Below are 18,454 nucleotides of genomic sequence, written 5' to 3'. Positions count from 1 at the left end.
TCTGGTGAGAGAGGAGTTAGGCTGAATGAGGTGAGACTAGGAGAGCACAGTGGATCTTCTGGTCCTTTGAAGAATTTGGCAGTGTCTTGTAAATGACGAGCTAGAGGGGCAAGGTTCAGGAAGAAGCCTGAATAGCAAGGATAAATTTGATAAGTTCAGCGGGGATGAGAAGCAGGAGGTTTTTTTTGCTAGGATTTGGTGAGGTGGGTGTTTGTTTTGTTTCAGTTTTTTTTTGTAAGTCATAACTGAATGAAGGGGAAATTCTGTAGAAAAAGATAGAAGGCTGTGTTCTTGGCGTTTTCTCTAGAGGGCCTCTGCAGAATGGGAAGAGAAAGGGAAAAATAAATTTGTCTGCACCTCATCTGTGGTCAGATATTTTTCATATGAGAAACAGCTGCTAAACTTTAAGATTTTATGACTCCTCTCCTGACAACTGCTGCTCTCTTTCCCCAGTGTAGAGAGACAGATGACCCAACTGATGATTCTTCATCCGCATCACTGCTGAATCGCTCAGGTTAGTTCAAACAGGTGCTTATAACCTTTGAAGTTAATATTTCTAACTTGTGAGAGCTCTTCATCTGCTTCAGTTCTCCAGCGCTTCGGGGCAGTAGCAATTAGCTGGGGAGCAGTAATCTTTAAAACTGATAAACCGTCATTTCTGCAGTACCTGGCACCTGACAAAGAATTTTTTGACAGCAGTCAAGTGAAGAGACTGTCTTTTGCCTTGTGTTGGCAGTCCTTAGAGACACTGACCAAAATAATCAGCAATAGGGTAAAAGAGTAGCATAGCAGAAAAGTGAGTGATTGCAGGATGGAATGGGTACGTCTGTGACATCTGGGATGTCAAATCAAAACCAGATGGTGGGAAAAAAGCTACTGCAAACGCACATTCTAATAGCTAACATGATAATGAGGTTTTTCTCACACTTCCTCATCTTTCACCCCTTTCACTGTACTTTAATAGTGCTTCAGGGCATAATTCCACCGTTGCAAAGTGAGCCGCGTAATTGGAAACCTTGATGTTCTTTTCCAGTCTCCTATTAAATTGATGCATAGCTTTCAGGGGGGTCACATTGGAGTCGGGGGGATGTGGAGTGTCTCATAGGTAAGATTAATAATTAGGTTATTGAGTGAGTAACAAATGAAACAAATGCAGTATAGCTTGTCAGGTTTGTATCTTTATTGGTCTTCCTGTGTAACAAATATCTACAAAGGGTAAAGACCGTAATTGTTTAGGGTATCGTAGAAAAATATTTCAATAATAGCTGTTTAACTGCAGTGAGTTTGTTTAGATTTGGCTAAGCATAGCCCCGTGGAAACATCATATATGCCAGTTACTTTTCTATTGTGTGAAGTCAGAGACAGACCTCTTCTGTGTATCTGTTCTCTCCTTTTCATTCATGCATTTGAATAATAATAAAATGAATATATCTCATCAGAAGTTTTTCCTTAAAAAATAAAAAAACAAAAATAAAAAACACTTCTCTTGTTTTCAAATGTTTTTGTTTGTTCTTGGATTAGAGGTCTCTTAGGTCTGGGAATATGCCCTCTGTTTATTATAAAATTTTAGATATTGATGACTCAAAATGTAGTCACTTTAAAGGATATTTTTACTTACTGTTTTGTCTTGATTTCTGTTACATCATCAACACTTTGCTGCTTTAAGTGGTTTTTTTTGTTGTTGTCTTCCTCTTGTGTGAAAAATACAGTTAAGCTAAAGGAATTGGGATTTGCCAGAAAAGGGAAATGTTGAAACTTTTCTATGTGTAAACAATGAAATTCTTAATGTATTTAAGGGCAGTGAAAGCAGTTGTGACTAAATGAAGCTTTCTGTAAACCTTAGGACTGAATCTTGGGATATTTACAAAATAGAAAATGCACTTTTTAAAATATGGCTTTTCTGAATTTTATGTTTCATAAATCTGACAAAAGGTGGTAAGTCCTTAAGCGCTTCTGTGCAAGTGGTAGAATGACTTTATTTTTTTGCAAATATATGCTGACTGTTTTTCAGGGTTTAAATATGGAGAGACCGAACAGCACAACTTTGAGAAGCGGGTGGATGTGGAGTTGACAGGCGTTAGCTCAGGTGGTTACATACTGTGTAGGATTAGTTTATTTGACTTTTCCAGAAGTGATGAACTCTTGTGGACAGATCCGTAGAAAACAACAGATTTCTGATAGGTAAGGTATATGAAACATGCATACTGCACACCTTTAAGGAAGGTGGAACAAAAGTTGGGAAGGTGAACAAAAGCTGTGAATCATCTTGTTACTGATGTTACTGTCTGTCAGTAGTAGCAATACATGGAAAACATTCTCATGCAAGGAAGTTGCTGAGTTTTAAGGGAGACTCACAGGTAGAGTGAAAATATGGAGCGATTTTTCTTTTTCTGTCTTTTTTTCTTTTTCAGAGGGGATTTCTTAGGTAGTGAAGTACTTAATTTGTAAAAGATCATTAATGAAGTAAACTGTTGTATGTCTGTGCTCCTAAGTCTTTACGTGGCCTAGCATTTGTATTTTATAAACCCGATCTTGTTTTGGAGTCCCTCGTTATAAAAAAGCTGATCATACGAATTCTTGAATCAAGGGACTTTCCGCCTCTTCCCTTCATACTTTGTGTGTTAGGCAATTGTACAAAATGTCTTGTGTGTCCAAAGACAAACAGTTGAACTGGTGGGAGGGCAGCACCCCTTTTAAAATGTATTTGACGTGAGCTGGGGTGGGGGGTCCAGTTTTGTAAGCAGCTATCATGATCTTTGGTTGCATAAGCAAGAGAGTGTCGAGGTATTTTCCTTCTTATGTGACATCATTAGTATCAACCCTTGGACAACAAGTCCACATCTGGCACCTCAGATCTTTTTTTGACAAAAACTCAACCAAACAACAACCAGGTGGTTTCAGGGCAGAATTTAAAAATTGGAACCAAGAAAATCTAAAACTGAATTGTTTAGCAAAGCAAAACAATTGCAATAGGTGAAAGTGTTTCTGAAGCCTTAAGTCAGTGAATGATTTTGTTTAAGCTTATTTGTGGAGAAAGAAGAAATACTATGTGCTTAGAAAAGATGAGGTGCCAGCATTACTGGAAAATATCCTATTAATACCAATATCTTTAAAACAAAACAAGGTCCAATATTCCGTGTCTGTTTCGAGGGATGAAGAAATATAAACATACAGTATTGCTGTTCAAATTGTTGAAGTGTGACAGATTTTTTTGCCTGAAGCTGAAATGCTTTTGGATATATGTTAGAAAGCTTTACAGTATGTACAAATATTGTTTTTTAAAATAACACGTAGTTTATTTGTAATTAGTACTTCTAAGCTGTAGTATTTGGCTTGTTTCCTAAATGCTACACACCTTTGTGGAATTCGAATGATGCTGTAAAGTAACCAAGGTGTTGGTTTTCGAATGACTTAAGAAGACAGCTTATTTTTTTTGTACCTTTCAGCTTGCAGATGAATAGTCATTTCACTGTGTTTGCTTTCTGTTCAGAGCCTGTATTGGTTAGATCTCTCCTTGGTGTAACTGACACATCAAAAGGTGAGTTTCTGTGGAAGTGATTATCTTTCATTTTTGCGTATCAGTTTATAGAGGGGAAGGGAAAAAATGGACTCTGCTCCCAGGTAATAGGCAACTTTTGCATCGACACAGCATGCGTCTGAATAAGCAACCACCTCGCTTGCCGTTTCTGTTCAGTGTTGGAATAGGTGCTTGAAAAGCCATATGCACAGGAGGGAAGTTGGCCTCATTTCCAAAGAGAGAAACTTCAGGAAGGAGTTGTCCGTGATTCCTTTTCTTTGATCTGTTATTACCCCCAACCATATCCTAAGAATTGCAGTGACATAACCTGTAAAACTTCAGTTCTATATCAAGTGCCTCTGTTCTGTGTAATTGAAAATTTATACTTGTCATCTTTGCAAAATAAGAAGAAAGTTAAGTATAATATGCAGGTTTTCAGGTGTTCTTTCTTTTTTTTTAATTGCCACTCTGTTGTAGACGATCATTCTCAAATTCTAAAATCCGTTAAGAGCTCCAGATCTTATGATTGGATAACCCGGACTTTCTAACATGGCATGTTTTCTGTATGGAAAAGAAAAAATCTTTAAAAAGTAGAGTGTAATAAATACATTGTGACTTTTGTTTCCTTTGATGTCTTAGCTTAGGAGCTTATCTGGGAGACGGTGTTTGACTATGTATTTAGAAAAAATGCTTAGAGTTGTTTTTTTTTTTTTCCTTTTGGAATCTGATAAGTACAATTTTCAGATCTTGTAGTACTAGGAGGCAGATGCCATTTAAGGTAAGATTGAGTGAGTTCTTTCTCCTGCAGTACAGCTAGCTTCTGTAATGTTTTTGTTCAGTGTCCTCTCTGTAGCCTCTTGAGCTGGTTATTTACTGCCTCTGCTAGGAGTTTGATCCAAGGTGAGTTTTGTTAGAGAAAGGAAACACACTTGAACAAACCTAAGAGATTTACAGTTGCATTTCCTGCTATTCCTATTGCCCTCTTTCCATATGCTAGATACGTTTCAAGGCATTTCTCTTGAGTGTGAGTGGGGATTATCCCTTAGAAGCAGCGTGTGCCTGCGGGATGGATAGACTCGGAGAATAGCGCACCGTAAATGGGACAGTGTGAAATGCATGCAGCACGTGTGGTCAGCAGCATAAAGTCTAGTTGAAGGCCAGTAACTAGTGATGTACTCAATATTGAGTCTAATCCTGGTCCACATCTTCATTAATTACAGAATCGCAGAATGGTTGAGGTTGGGAGGGACCACGGGAAGTTACCCTGTCCAACCCCTGCGCTCAAGAAGGGTTATCTACAGCCGGTTGCCCAGGACTGTGTCCAGACGGCTTGAATACTTCCAAGGATGGAGACTCACCAACCTGCCCGGGCAACCTGTGCCAGTGCTCAGTCGCCTTCACAGTGAGAAAGTATTCCTGATGTTTAGAGGGAATCTCCCCTATTTCAGTTTGTCCGTTGGATTCCTCTTTGCACCCATCACTTCTTCCACTGACTTTTTCTAAGCTCACATTTCTTCTCACTTTGAGCTGCTGCGGGGGGTTTACTTTAGCACTGCACCTGTTGAAGAACCTGCAATTGTTGTGGTTTATTACTACCGTATTTTTCTTAAGAAAGATCCAGTTCTCTTGCAACATTGTCATTACCTTCACTTGCAAGGCTTCCCTGCCAACGATCAGCTCTGGAAACCAAACTCTTTCATAATTACCCTCTTGTATTTTCGGTTCTGGCTGCATTACACCACTAAGCTGTATCGGTTTTGGGGGGAGGGGAGGCGTGATCTCTGTAGGGCAGAGCTAGATGAGACATGCTTTGTGAACTTCAGCAAGACTTCAGGTAGACTGTTGCTTCCTTCTTCGTGGGGTGATACTAGTTGAATTTTAATAAAGTCACTGTTGTTTTGTAAGACTTAAGAGATTTTAAAATGCTTGTAAGGAAAATTTGTCATACAGCATACTGACAGCCTAGAATTTCATAGGAAACATTAATGTTTCAAAGCCAGGCAGAAGTTAGAGAATACCAAATAAAGGATGCCTCTGTGGTTCTAATTAGACTTCCCATTCTTCTACGTATGCATTATGTTTCAATCTTGAATTATATGATTGAACACTGTTTTCTTCACTAAATGCTCTAACTGAACCTGTGAGTGCCTGCTAGTAACGTTAAAAGCTGCGGTACCCTCGAGTACAGTTACCTCAATTGCAACGTGCTAAAATGAGATGAGAAAATTTTAATTTGAAGGAACTGTGCGGTGTCATATAAAAATGGGTTCCAAAGAGCATAAGACCTTCAAATTGTAATATTAAGGTGAAATTTATGTATGTACGTTTCTGGAACAAATAGCCAATGTCTGATTGTGAAGCACAAAGTCTGTGTTGGTTCCAAACTCATATGGACCAGTATCATACGGTGTGAAGTGGCTGGAATGATTTGAGATAAGTTGGAACAGTTGTTTTCAGAGTTTTGGTTTGTTTGTTGGGTTTTTTTTAGAGTTTTGTGCTAAAATTAGAAAGATCCTTTTTAAAACGGTGATCAAGAATGTGGGAAAGAGAACAATGGAGCTGGAGTCACTGTTTGCTGGAAGAAATAACAATGCACGCTGATGGGTATGAAATGTATATCGCAGCTGTCCTGTAGCAGTGCTGTACTTTGCACAGTTGTGTGGCTCAGAAAACATGAAAGAAGCCTGGTCTGAGCAAAGAACATTCACTGCAGCACTTTTAATTACCTTGTATAGCCAAAGTACACGCAGCGCACACTGGATGTGCGTGTTTTTACAGCCGTTGCAGCCCACATGCTATGCCCAAGGAGGAAGCTATTCTGAAAGGACACTTAATGAACTTGGGAAGTGAATCATTCAGATTTTAGGAAAAATATGTTCAAGGTGTTGGAGCAGTCTTTTGCCTCTGTGTACCACGATGGCTGTGTGGTCGAGCCAGGAGCAGAACATAGCTTTCCTGGGCTGCAGGCAAACGGGGTTTTCGTTTGTGGACTTCCTTTGCACCAGCTGAGTGGACAGGACATGCTCACATCATTGAAGTTTCTAGCACAATTTATGCACAGAAGCAGCACAAATCTCGATTGCATGGTCCAGCCTTTAAATATCTAATTCCCTAACTTTTTAATGCTTGACCTCACAGTTTTGGCATCGTTTATGTATGTATAAGCCTTTTTTGTTTAATCTGCAAATTTTGATCTTGTGGTGTTACAAGAAGTAGTATTTTAAAATATCCTTTCCCGTACCTAATAAAGAGCAGTATCAACCTTTTCAGTCTCTTCAGTTGCAGTGTCCAGACTGCCATCTCTGGTGTTGTCTTCACTGTTTCCTCCACCTGGTCCAGATCTGCATTCTGGTGCCCAGAGGCCTCCTTGGTACCAGAGAGAGTGGGATGAGGACTGACTTTGTTCTGAAGGCTGTGTTGGTCTTCACACCAGTTAATAAGTGGTTTATTTTCTCATATCATCAGATGGGCTGTTTCCAGCTGACCATGTCTGAGCTTCTCAGAAAAGTAATTATTCCTTTTTTATAACAGTGTACCTGAGGACGTGACTTGTTGTTTTTCCTTGATACTGCTTTTTGTGAAAGCTGTTGTGTAAAGGAGCAGTGCTTCTTTTCCTTTGCAAAGGTAGCAGGTGTAAGTACCAGGAAGGAGGAAACGACGTGATGAGTGAGAGTGGAGATGCAGTACTTAGCTGTCTTTCTTGTCCCCTCAGTAACTGGCTGTTGGGGAACATGAAGGATATGGTATTTCAAAGGAAGTAACCGGGGCGGCAATTAAATTTTGGTTCAGGTCGTTCTGTTTTAAACTTCTTTTATAGTTTGTAGTGCTGCTTGTTAATCTCTGGAAATTCTTTGCTGTTGTGGACTGTCTCTGTATCTAGCTCATCCAGACAAGTGAGGAAGGGAGAGCGTTTCCTCATGTTCCATTTAATTTTTCCTTCTCATGATCTTGTGGTTGAGTTTTAGGACATACTTCCTTATTTTCAGAAAATAGAGCATCGCCCCGGGGAGTGTCGTTAACCATGCTCTTTCAGTCCAGCCTTTGCTATGCTGCAGGGACAGATGTGTTGAGAGCTGGCACGTAGCCTTTGCCTGTAGAGTATGAGTGACACCAAGTCACTGACAATATAAGCACAGAGAGTATGTTTAAAAAGAACGCTTCGCTCTTCCCAGTTGGCATTCAACGTTCCAGTATAGTATAGTGATGCTTCTCTTCAGAAATTTATTTATGGTTTGTGTTCCATAAATAAGCATAATTTGCTTCCTTTTAGCTATTTAATTTTTTAGTTAGATGATCCAATTTTGGGTATGTTTTTTGTGGGCTGTTTCAGTTTTTTTAAGCTGAGGCAGGAGAGGGCTGCTCAGTTTACATTCTTTGGGAAACACCTAAAAAGACTGCAGAACTTATTTTGCTCCTGTAGTTTACAGAGAGATAGTATTAGCAGGATGTCTTTTTTTTTTTTTTCCTGTGTGTAATCCTTAGCAGATACTTTGTTCGAGGTGCAGAGCACAGATTTTACGCAAAGTGCATTTGCTGCCCGCTTGCCGTATGGTGTGGGGTACGATGGAGTGTAACTCATCAGTGCCACTTGCTTGAGATGTTACCCTGCCACACGAGGAACGGCCGTTGGTGTGCGCAGCTGTACCCGTGTGGGACGGACCCGGGGATTTCTCGCTAAACAGAACACGGACTCTGGAAACCTTACAGTTTTCTCATCAGTTTTAGTTGTATGTGCTTCAGGTTATTCACAGAAGCTCAAGAACTCTGACTGATTTTTCGTTTTCTGCTTTACTTCATAAAAAGAAGCTAACTTTTTGAAGAAACTGTATTTTGGGGGATGGAAGACACTTGCTTTTCCTGTGATTTAATGTGGCTTTTATGGCAATCTGTTACGTAAGACAACATAGTCAGATTTCTTGTCTTTTCCTCTTCTTGTTGCATATTCTGTACTACAAGTTTTCTAAAATGAGATATCTTTGGAATTTTTCAAGAGAGAAAACAAATGAAATTAGAATTTATAGATGCTCCAGAAAGCTTTTTGAGAAAGAAGTGCTCTTTGTAATCGCTTTCCTTCAGTTTTCCTTGCCTTGTGACTGAAGATCGTTATCTGAAACAACTTGAATGTCTTCCAGATTGCATCCCAGATACATTTTTCTTACAATTAATAATCCTTTGAAATCTGCAGCTGCTGCTCACTTGAAGCTGACTGTTAAATTTGTGATGTGGAAGACGGAGATGTGTGTGCTCGCAGGCCCGGCTGTGTGGGCGCACGGGCAGGTACATGGCAGCGCGGCGCTGTAGGGAGTTTGTTCAGCGTTTCCCGTGTTGGTCAGCAGTTTGTTGCGTACGGGTCGAGCAGCTGTGCGGTGCTACCATGTCCTGTTGTCACCCGTCTGTTCTACGCCTCTGGAGTTTGCAGTCGCTGATGGCAGGTTTCTAACGTGTCGCCTGATCCCACGGCTGCGCTGGTGGACTCCAGTCAGAAGACCTTGATTCTGGTTTATTTTCGCCAGAGTGTCTTACAATAACTTACACGGGTTTAGCCTTATAACCTTAATTAAATGTGGAATGTGGAGAATGCTGTATTATTTTTCTGTCTAAGAAGACAGTGAACTCTTAATTGCATAGTTCAAATATTGAAACGTGCTTTGTGCATCAGGACTTTGCTTAATCAGGCTGTGTTGTATAAAACAAACCTCGCTACCAGGAAGTTTGTTCTGATTACCTCACTATTTTATATGTATTGATCCTATCTTTATTTTGTTTGCATCTGTGTGAATGGATGTTATTAATGTTGCATTTATTTTTGTTTCTTTCTGTTATCCTTTAGGAGCGACATTTAAAATGTTAAAGGCAGTTCTAAAAAAGAACCGAGAGGGTGGAAAAGGGAACAAGAAAGACTCAGGTATGAACATTAATAAAATATTTTATAATGTAGATAAGTTATGCATTGTAAATCCAGCAATTAAACATGTTGTGTTGCAGCAGTGGTGCCCCGTCTGTAGGGCAGCGGGTGACTCCTGCTGCGGAGGCCGGCGGCAGGGAGGTCTGTAGGCCGCAGGCCCTCTCCTCCATTTTGGCCAGACTGCGTCTGTGCAGGGCATGTGTTGCAGGTCCGAAGCTTCCCCAAAGGTGTGTCCGGGGCGCCGGTTCCTGAATCGCTGCTGGGGCGGACAGATGAGAGCAGCTTGCTCCTGGTTCTTAACACAGGCATCCCGAGAGCCGGCTGTGTGCGTTGTCCTGCCAGCATGAACGTGGCCCAAGGCCAGAGGTTCAGCACCCTGAACTGTACAAGTGGTATTTTTAAACTACTTATGCAATTACATTATAGAAAAAAAAAAAACAGTATGTATTATGGACAATAGAATTTTTATTGTTCATATATTTAGAAAAAAGTTATTGAAAGTAAATACAGTGAAAAGTTTTTAAGTCGGTTGTCAAACTTCTATCATGTTCTAGTTTTTGCTTTACCTACAGACATTTTTGGAGGTAAAATTAATAATGAAAAATTTTACTTTAAAAAAAGCCCACAACTTATTTTACTGTTAATCATAAATTTAGTAGGCCTTTACTTATCTGTGTTGCCTTTCTGGAAAAGGGTAATTAAGAACTTGAACGGCCATTTTTGAGGGCAGAGAAGGACCAGCAGTGCCCTTTGGGAAGGAGTAGTAGTTAGAAAAGTGTTCTGTGCAGGTCATGCTGAAGTCTTTGCTGCAATGGCTGGAAACCTAATGGACCTGAGTAACAGTTACCTTTTCTTCACAGTTAATTTTTTTTAACTTCAGAGTATTAAGGTAGACTAACACATCTGATTTTCTGATGAGTTAAATCCTAAATTATCTGTGAGAGGAAATTTACACTCTTTGGCAACACAAATTTGTTACTCCCAGGGTAAAAAAAAAAAGTGAAAACAAATATTCCTTTAATGTATTAAGTACAAAATGTAATATAGACTACCACATTGACCTTTGTCAGAACCTTTAAAACAATGCAGTCACATTTTCTTTGATAAGAAAGTTATATACGTATCTTGCATTGCAGCTTTGAAAACTATACAGAGTCCTACAGGGGAGTGTATTTTAAGTGTGGTTTGTTTTTTTTTTTCCAAAAAGCAGTAATGTGTTCTTCACGAAATTCTTGTAGTCTTCTGGAGTTTAAACTCTGGCATGGTTTCTTTCTAAGTGTCTGAATGATAAGAGCCATCCTGAAAAGAAAAAATACTGACAGTAGGTCAAAGATGCACAGAAGAGATCACAGAGCAAGACGAAAGGCATCCTGTTAATTTTGTGTGTACTCCTGACTTGAAGTTACTGGCTGGAGTTGTTTAAACATATTGGGCTAAGGATTTCTGTGGTGAGGCTTTCATTGGTACATTTTTTCCTTAAAATACTAGATGGAAATGGGTTTAAGCTGAAGAGGAAGATGAGGCTGTTTGGAACAAAGGTTTGACCAGGCTTTGATGAAAATCTGAGTCTTGAAAAGCCTTTTTCCTTTAGGGCAAAAAACACATATTTTCTTATTTTAGGATCTGATCACATCTCTCTAGTTTAATGTGTGCAAAAGAAAGGGATTTTCTCCCTTTGTTTTTACAAATACGATGCTGCTGTATTTATGAACACCAAGGGGAGTGTTAGAGTGTGGGAGGTTTTTTTGGTTTCGTTTTCGATTTGGGTTTTTTGTTTTGTTTTCTGAGCAAAGCTCTAGAGTTTCATGTGTGAATTGAATGTTACGGAAACCAAGTATTGGGAAAAATTGGTGAATAAGGCCTGTCTGGTGAAAGCTAGGGTAAGGAGGAGTGCAGGAGCTGCTTTTTAAAAGGAAGTGATTGATTTATACAGTGGATTCCAGAGATTTTAGCTTATTTTGTATTTGACGATGTTGTGAAAAGTTTGAAAAGAAATGTGTGCATTCCGTTCTGTGTTACATCCAGGACTTCCTGTAAAGTTATGTTCAGTTTAATAGTTTTCTCTTTAGTTCCAAAGGACCTTCCAGTTCTTTCAAGTATAAGGCATTTCTCAGCTTTTAGAGAAGATGTGAAGCAAGGCAAAGAACACTGATCTTTGTAGAGCTTTTTTTTCGCTTGCTCCTCTCCCTGATCCCTTAAACTCTGAACAATGAGAAGGGGATTTTTTTTTAACTGTAGAGTTGTGCCATGTCATGGCCCTTAAGGTCCTTAATAACAATAATAGCTCTTAAAAGTCACTACTCTCTGAAGAACTCTGAGGAGAGTGAAAGTGCATGCTAATGATGGAAGCTGGCTTCAGAGACGGTTAATGTGGAAATCCTTCTAGTTGCCTTTTAAGAGAGTAACACAATAGTAAATGTAGGTGCTTCTCACGGCTTTGTGGCCATTTAGGTTTGATTTTTTTTCCTGATGAAGCTTTGAAAAAGTTTCCAGGTTTTTCAGAGCTTCAGCACGTAGCAGGCAGTAGATGAGAGAGCACAGCTCAGTATTGCCAAACTGAACCGGATCGGGAAGACTTCTGTGGTCTGTTTGCAGTATATACCCAGTTGAGGAATAACGCGGAACAGCTAGAAGGTGGTGAAATCTTAAGCTGCCATAGCCATTTCAGAATTGACTGTATGAATGTCTTGCAAACTCCTGTGAAGGTGTGTGAGTGAATCTATCAGGCTTTGCATCCCAGTAGACAGAGCAGAGACGCTGCAGTGTTGCATGGCAGCTGAGGAGCAGTAACTCCTGAGAGCTCTGTCTTGACCACTTGTGGAGGTTTCCCTCGGACTGCAGTCACACTGGAAGAGGTTTAGGTTAAACTGCAATAGCGTATTCTTAAACTGAAGTAACCCCTCTTGTCCCTGTCGTTTCCTTGTGCCTAAAAGGAACGCCTGGAAGTCTGCGTAATTCAGCTCTAAGTGGGATGGTTCCTGTTTTGCTGAATAGAACTTCCTGTTTGTGTGTTAATGAGACCTTATTGGTTTTACATCTGTTAGCTCTACAGAAGCAGTGCAAATAGGATTTTATTTATTTTTTTTCTCCTGGATTGAAGGCACAACTGTAGTATTGAAAAGTTTGATACTGTATTTAGGTAAACTGACATGCCAAAGGAACAGGATTTCTAACAGATTTTTTTGGCCCAGGCATCCAACTGTTCCTGCATACAGCTTTTTTCCAGCTTTTCTGCAGTATGAAGCAACCTGTCCTTACACCCTTCAGGCATAGTTATTTCCATTATATGGAAATAAGTATCCGTAAGTTGATTTTTTGTCTATGGTTTTATACTGTCTCTCATGTACACTATGCTTGAAATGTACAGCAATTACTTTCTCAGTTTCCCTTTGCTTCTCAAGGTTTTCATTCAGTCTCAGAAACAAAGTAAAAATTTGGTATTTTCTCCTCTTTGTCAGGTTATTGTCAAATAAATATTATCTCTTTAAACTCTGAGAGAGTTTCCAAGTCCTTTAGATTCCTTAGAAGGTGTTTTTCTAGTGAGAAGTGGCAGGCCTAGTCGTTTTCATTGGGAGTCTTAGTGCGACTCTCACTAGTCCTTATGACTTCTGCTTAGGGCACCCATTGTCTTTCTTTATTCTTTGCCTTTTGCCTTTGTTTTGTTAATGGACTTTATTTTCTAGATTTTAGATAATCTCATCTCTTTGTCTTTATTTCCACTCTGTGTTTCTTTCTAACTACCTTGGAAATCTTTCTGCTCTCTCTTCTGTGTTGTTTTCCTAGCTGATTGTGGATTGTATGTTTTCAAGTTTCTTTCTTTGAGGTTTTTAGATTCACCTCTGTGGCCCCTGGGAGATTCTCTGCCTCTGGCCTCTCTTGGAAGGAGCTGACCTTTTTTTATTGTAATATAGCGTAGAAGCTTCGTGTCTGACTGACACAGTTCAAGAAATCAGAGCCAGAAGACTGTGGCTCGAACTCAAGGTGTGCAGGGTTACCTGTAAGTCCTGTCCGTGTCCATGATGAGGTGATAGTACAAAGAACATCCGTAATAAGCTTCAGAATACAAACAAAAAATACTTTTTAATTTTGATTGTTTTAGTAGAAGTTCCACTCAGCTACTTGTTCTTGAATGCTTAAAAATGCTTCAGAGATATTTGTGCATAAATTTATATTAGTAGATTTGTATTAGTATTTCCTGTTGGTTTTAGATGTTGCCAGCTGCCTGGCAGTATATAATTATGTTTATTTTCTTTAATTGTCCTAAAGCCAGCAACTTGCCTGCATTCTGGGAATCTTCGTTATTTTATTTTTTTACTTTCTGAGCAAAAGACCATTCAATATACAGTATTTGTAATGTATTTCAGCTTAAAAAGAGAAGAAAATCTCATATATTAAATTTCTACGGAACATGCTCAGTTATTTCAGATGGCTTTTTAGTTGCGTGAGCATTGTCATTCTGTTGACCCAATATCAGGCCTGAAGGAACATGAATAATGGGAGTATTGTGCTTAGTTTGCAGTGTTCCTCCTGCATTAAATCCCATCAGAAGTTTAACATCAAATGTAGTACACAGTATGCATGAAAACTTCGTTGATTGCAGTAGAAATTAATGTGGTAAGTAGTTGGGACTTTTAGGTTTTGCAGCTTACAGACTTGTTAGGCATTCACGTAGTGCTCAAATAATAAGGGACAAATTATTATGTCAAAAAAGGTAATGTTTAGAGTGTAGGACTATAGTGCTTTAAAGGTATCTGGAGAAATGAGAATGGAGAAATTTTTGATTTCTGCATGATGAAATAAAAGGTATTGAAGTGCTTATGTATGCATATGCATTGTACTTTTAGCTATTGTCTTCATATTCAGATTGTTTTAATTTGGGCTACAAAAAAGGTCCATATTAAGAAATCTTTCTTGAATCTTGCTTGATTCTTCTGTAGATCAGACTTAATTTCTTACAATACTCTTTTGAGTCTTACTTTCCTCTGTTTTTCCTTCTTCTTGTGTTCCGGTATCTTTATATAAATATCTTTGACCTAGATATGAGTGTACAAAGTTTTTGAATGTTAGCTAGAATGGATGCTTTTATTTCTGCATTGTGTTCTGTTGTAGATTGGCATAGTTATTTTGTTTGTACGCCTTGCTCTTTATCAACATTCTGTACTAAACAAGTTGGATTAGATCTGTGAATTTGAAATTTCTTCCTTTTTTTTTTTTTTTTTTTACATCTGATCAGATACAATCAGGAAATTGACATTATACGTAGTATTCTTTTTGGAAAACACAATGGCTTTCAAAGGCCTGAGCTGCGATGGCTCATATGATGTTCTGCCGTTTGTGCTTTTCTTTCTCCCGTTCCTGTTAGCATGGCCTGGCGCACAGCGCTACCGCAACACTTTAAGTGACAAATGTAAACGTGCTTAAATTCACTGACACCATTCTTTTTTTTTTCTGCTACTTTAAAATAAAAGTGAAGTTGCTATGTAAGAAGGCCTAGTGTTTCATTAAGACCTACTATTTAACCATTATTTTAGAATTAAGTGGTTTTGGAGTTGCTTCCCTGTAGCAGTAAAGCTTCCACTCACGGCTGAACTTGCCTTGCATTGGGTCTCATTAAACATTTCTGTCTGACTAATATATCCAAGCTGACAGCATCAGGAGCTTCAGATACCCTTCTAGCAAATTGAAAGGCTTGAAATCATTAAATAAAATAAGTTTGCATTTTAAAATTAAATAGGCAAATTCAATTGGCTTTTTCTGTCCAAACTCTCTGTGATATAAGGCTTTGAATTTTAAGCGGAAAGGGACTTTGTGGTGCATAAAGTACGCATCCACGAGCTGGGACGTTGAACTTCCACAGGAATACTTTCAAGCTTCAGCTTGACTTTTTGTTGTTACTCTAAAAATATCTTGCAACAGAAGAAGCATTGTTTCATGCTTAAAATATGGAGCTGTTTTTGATTATTCTGTGTTGCTTTGCCCACTTTCTGTGACTGTTGACAGTTATTTAAGAGTTTAAACTCCTTTTTTTGCTGAGCAGTGAATATTTAATGTGGTGAATGTCTTCTTTTCTCAGAAGCTAATTCCAGTGATATATCCCGTGTACATAGAAACGAGATTAAAAAAAACCAAAAACATCCTACCATTGAGTCACATAAATAGAAATTACTTCAGTGGTTCTAATAACCTCTGTTTGTCACTGTTTTCCTTAAAAATTGGTTGTTTTTTTTAAGTAAGCACTACAAGAGAACATTAGTATTTTGTATACTGAAAAAGTAATCCAGAGTTCAGAAATAAATGCCAGAAAGTGAGCAAGTAGTGTCCAGTACGAGCACAGTTGGCAAAGATTGTCCATTTGGACCTTTTATTCTAATCTTTACTTGGTTTGTTTCTCACTCAATGCACTTCACTGCTTCTGTTACTCAGGGTGTAATGAGTTTTCTTCCCATTCCAGGCTGTTTTCTCCCTTTTTCTGGTCTCTCCAGAGTGTCAAGTGCGAAAGAATTAAACTTGATCTTCCCTACTGCATGTGATTTACGTGACAGAAGCCTGTTCCCTTATCCCAGAAGGCTAGCTGATGACCGCTTCCCTTACCATGAGCTTTTCTTCAACTCCTGATCGGTTGCGGTAGCACGAGTGGTTACCTTGTCGTAGCTGGAAAGACCGGGTCGCTTGCCTCCTTCTGTCCTCCTGAATTGCCTTCTCAACTAAGTTGGGCTGGCTGTGTGTGTGCAAGTGCACGCACACACGTAAGCATTTTAACGTTGAAAGACACATACCCTTTAAAGGGCAGTTACCAGTGTTTTGCAATTAAACCAAAGCACATTATTCACAGTCACTGAACTGTGCTTCAGAGTTCTGTCTACAGTTGCCTCTCAATTCTGTTGAAAAATAATATAGGAATGGAACATAGAAGGAAACTTTTTTAACATATCAAAACCACTGGTTTTGGTAATCCTTAAACAGTTTTTTGTTACTTAGACATAGTGATGCCTCGTTCTGGAAGGTGCTTTCCAACTGCATGGCTTTCTTCATGCCATACAACTAATCTCTTTTTTCCACTGATAATTTCCTTCTGAACTTGTCTGTAAAGGCTAATCTTTTCCTAACATTTGTTAGGATGACACAGTTCTGACCACAGAATCGCACCACCCAGGACTGCGGCCTGTCAGCCTTTGAGAGGCTCCAGGGATGGAGACTCTGCAGCCTCCCTGGGCAACCGTTTCCGCTGCTCTGCCACTCTCACAGGTTTTAACACCAGCAGTGTACGAGTGGCTGACAAATTCAATGATTCCTTTGTTCCGATAGAAACCTCAGGACAGTTTGCAGACAGAAGAGTTGCGTGCAGGTTGAGACCAAGCCAGTGCCAGGTTTAATGCTGGTTGTGTTCTTGTGTATAGAGAATACTGATTTCTTTCTTGTCTTTGCTGTGTACTGATCTCTGAGCACTGTTGACATAAGCCAGGAGCGGCTTCAGTAGACATATAGCCCTAGGCCAGTCCTATTAATGTTCCCCCTTCCCAAGGACAGTTAGCAGGTAGCCAGGTTTCTACCACCTTCTGGTCTACCGCCCCAGATGTGGTATAAAAGTGCAAAGTTTCCAGCTGTTGCATGGCACAGTTTGTTCACTGCTTCTTTGCTTTCCAGTTGGTGCCAGACTGACCTGGTCAGAGCTGGGCTGTTGTGGTCAAGTTCTCGTTTGTTTAGGAGGTATTGTCGGTGCACTTCACACCATGGTGCTTCCGGGGAACCGTTTTCAGCAATAGGATCCTGTAGTGTGAACACTTTAAAAAAAAAAAAAATCTTAAGCAGAACTGCAGAATTTAAGATTTCTTCTGCTGTAGCACAATTTTGTATCAGATATATTTTTTTAAGTGGGTTGAGAGTTTTTTGTTTCACTTTAGTAGGTAGTTTAGGGGAGAAGATAGTCAGCCATCTCAGAAACACATACTGAGAGAAGTCTGTGGAACACTGTTCTGCCGTCAGTGTCGTAAGGAGTCTGCAGTTCGGTTGTTTTAGCTGTCACCATTTTGAAGATTGTGGTCCTGTTTCTCCACGGTAAAATAATCCGAATTCTGCCATCTGCACCAAACTCCAGTTTACATGTATTTTGGTAAAGTAGTTATTAGCATTCTTCTGGTTTCTAAGCAACTTACATTGAGTGAAGGGTTAGATGTGTTTTATTACGTTTAATACTGACATATATACTGAAAAGGTTTTCATTGTTGTTATCCTGTCTATTCAGTGGAAGGATTAGTTTAATCTTAAAGTTCAAGTTCTCTTTTAGGATATTGGGCTCTGCGAAGCTGTTACTTTTGTCAGCCATCCTTGTATCTTTTTGTACCTTAAGAAAAAAAACAGAAGTAGTAGTTTGTTAATCAGATTATGCCTTTCAGTTGCATCCCTAGATGCAACTAAACTGGGATTTGATTTCCATTCTCAAAGCTTTTTGTGTGTGGTTTTTAAAGCTATTAAGTTGTTTCCGTGGTTACTTTGACCACTGAGTAAGAACTCTGGTGTTGATTGATGCTTATGAAACTTTTTTTGTCCAGAGGATACTTGGCAGTGGAAAGTGTGGAACTTGAGGGATTTAAAAATAAAACAGTAGGATTTCGCAGGACCTTTCCTTATGTTTTAGTTTGACATTATTAAAAAACTTGTGAGAGGTCATCTTCTTCCTTTGCCAGAACTGATGTCTATCTGTTTTACATTGGGATAGATAAAAAAAAAAAGAGGTAAATTTGAAGTATTGTTCTGTTAGCTAAAATATCTGAAATTACTCACCTTTAAGTTCGTAACAAATAATTTTATCAGCTTATAAAATGAAGCTGAAAGTAGCTTTCAGTTACCATCAAGAGATGGCTGCTCTGGGAGCAGCCCCCCGAGTGCGTGTGAGGGCTCCCACTCGGGTGCCGCAGGTTTCCGTTTACTATTTGTTAGTCAGAGTTCTTCTGGGACGGTGGAGGCCTGTGAGGAGTTGTTCTCCTGGTGGAAGGTCCGGTTCGTGCCTCTGGCTGGGGCAGTATCCAGAGGGC

General features: G+C 39.3%; 1 protein-coding gene across 4 annotated transcripts in view; it reads left to right on the top strand.

Annotated features, from left to right (window-relative positions):
• The window catches only part of TANC1 (tetratricopeptide repeat, ankyrin repeat and coiled-coil containing 1), an 81,261-nt gene that overhangs the window by 14,289 nt on the left and 48,518 nt on the right, over positions 1–18,454 (top strand). For 2 of the 4 annotated variants that reach the window (XM_086751316.1, XM_086751314.1), the window contains exon 2: positions 9,348–9,422. In XM_086751316.1, the coding sequence (XP_086607442.1) occupies positions 9,362–9,422 (61 nt within the window). In that variant the 5' untranslated portion in view covers positions 9,348–9,361. Of the gene's footprint in view, positions 1–458; positions 515–3,521; positions 3,539–9,347; positions 9,423–18,454 lie in introns of those variants that run through there. The other 2 variants (XM_086751315.1, XM_086751317.1) reach the window with 2 other exon arrangements.

Source organism: Chlamydotis macqueenii, chromosome 6, assembly GCF_036417535.1.
Source record: "Chlamydotis macqueenii isolate bChlMac1 chromosome 6, bChlMac1.mat, whole genome shotgun sequence".
In the NCBI taxonomy this organism is placed as follows: Eukaryota; Metazoa; Chordata; class Aves; order Otidiformes; family Otididae; genus Chlamydotis; species Chlamydotis macqueenii.
This window is presented reverse-complemented; position numbering and strand designations above follow the sequence as displayed.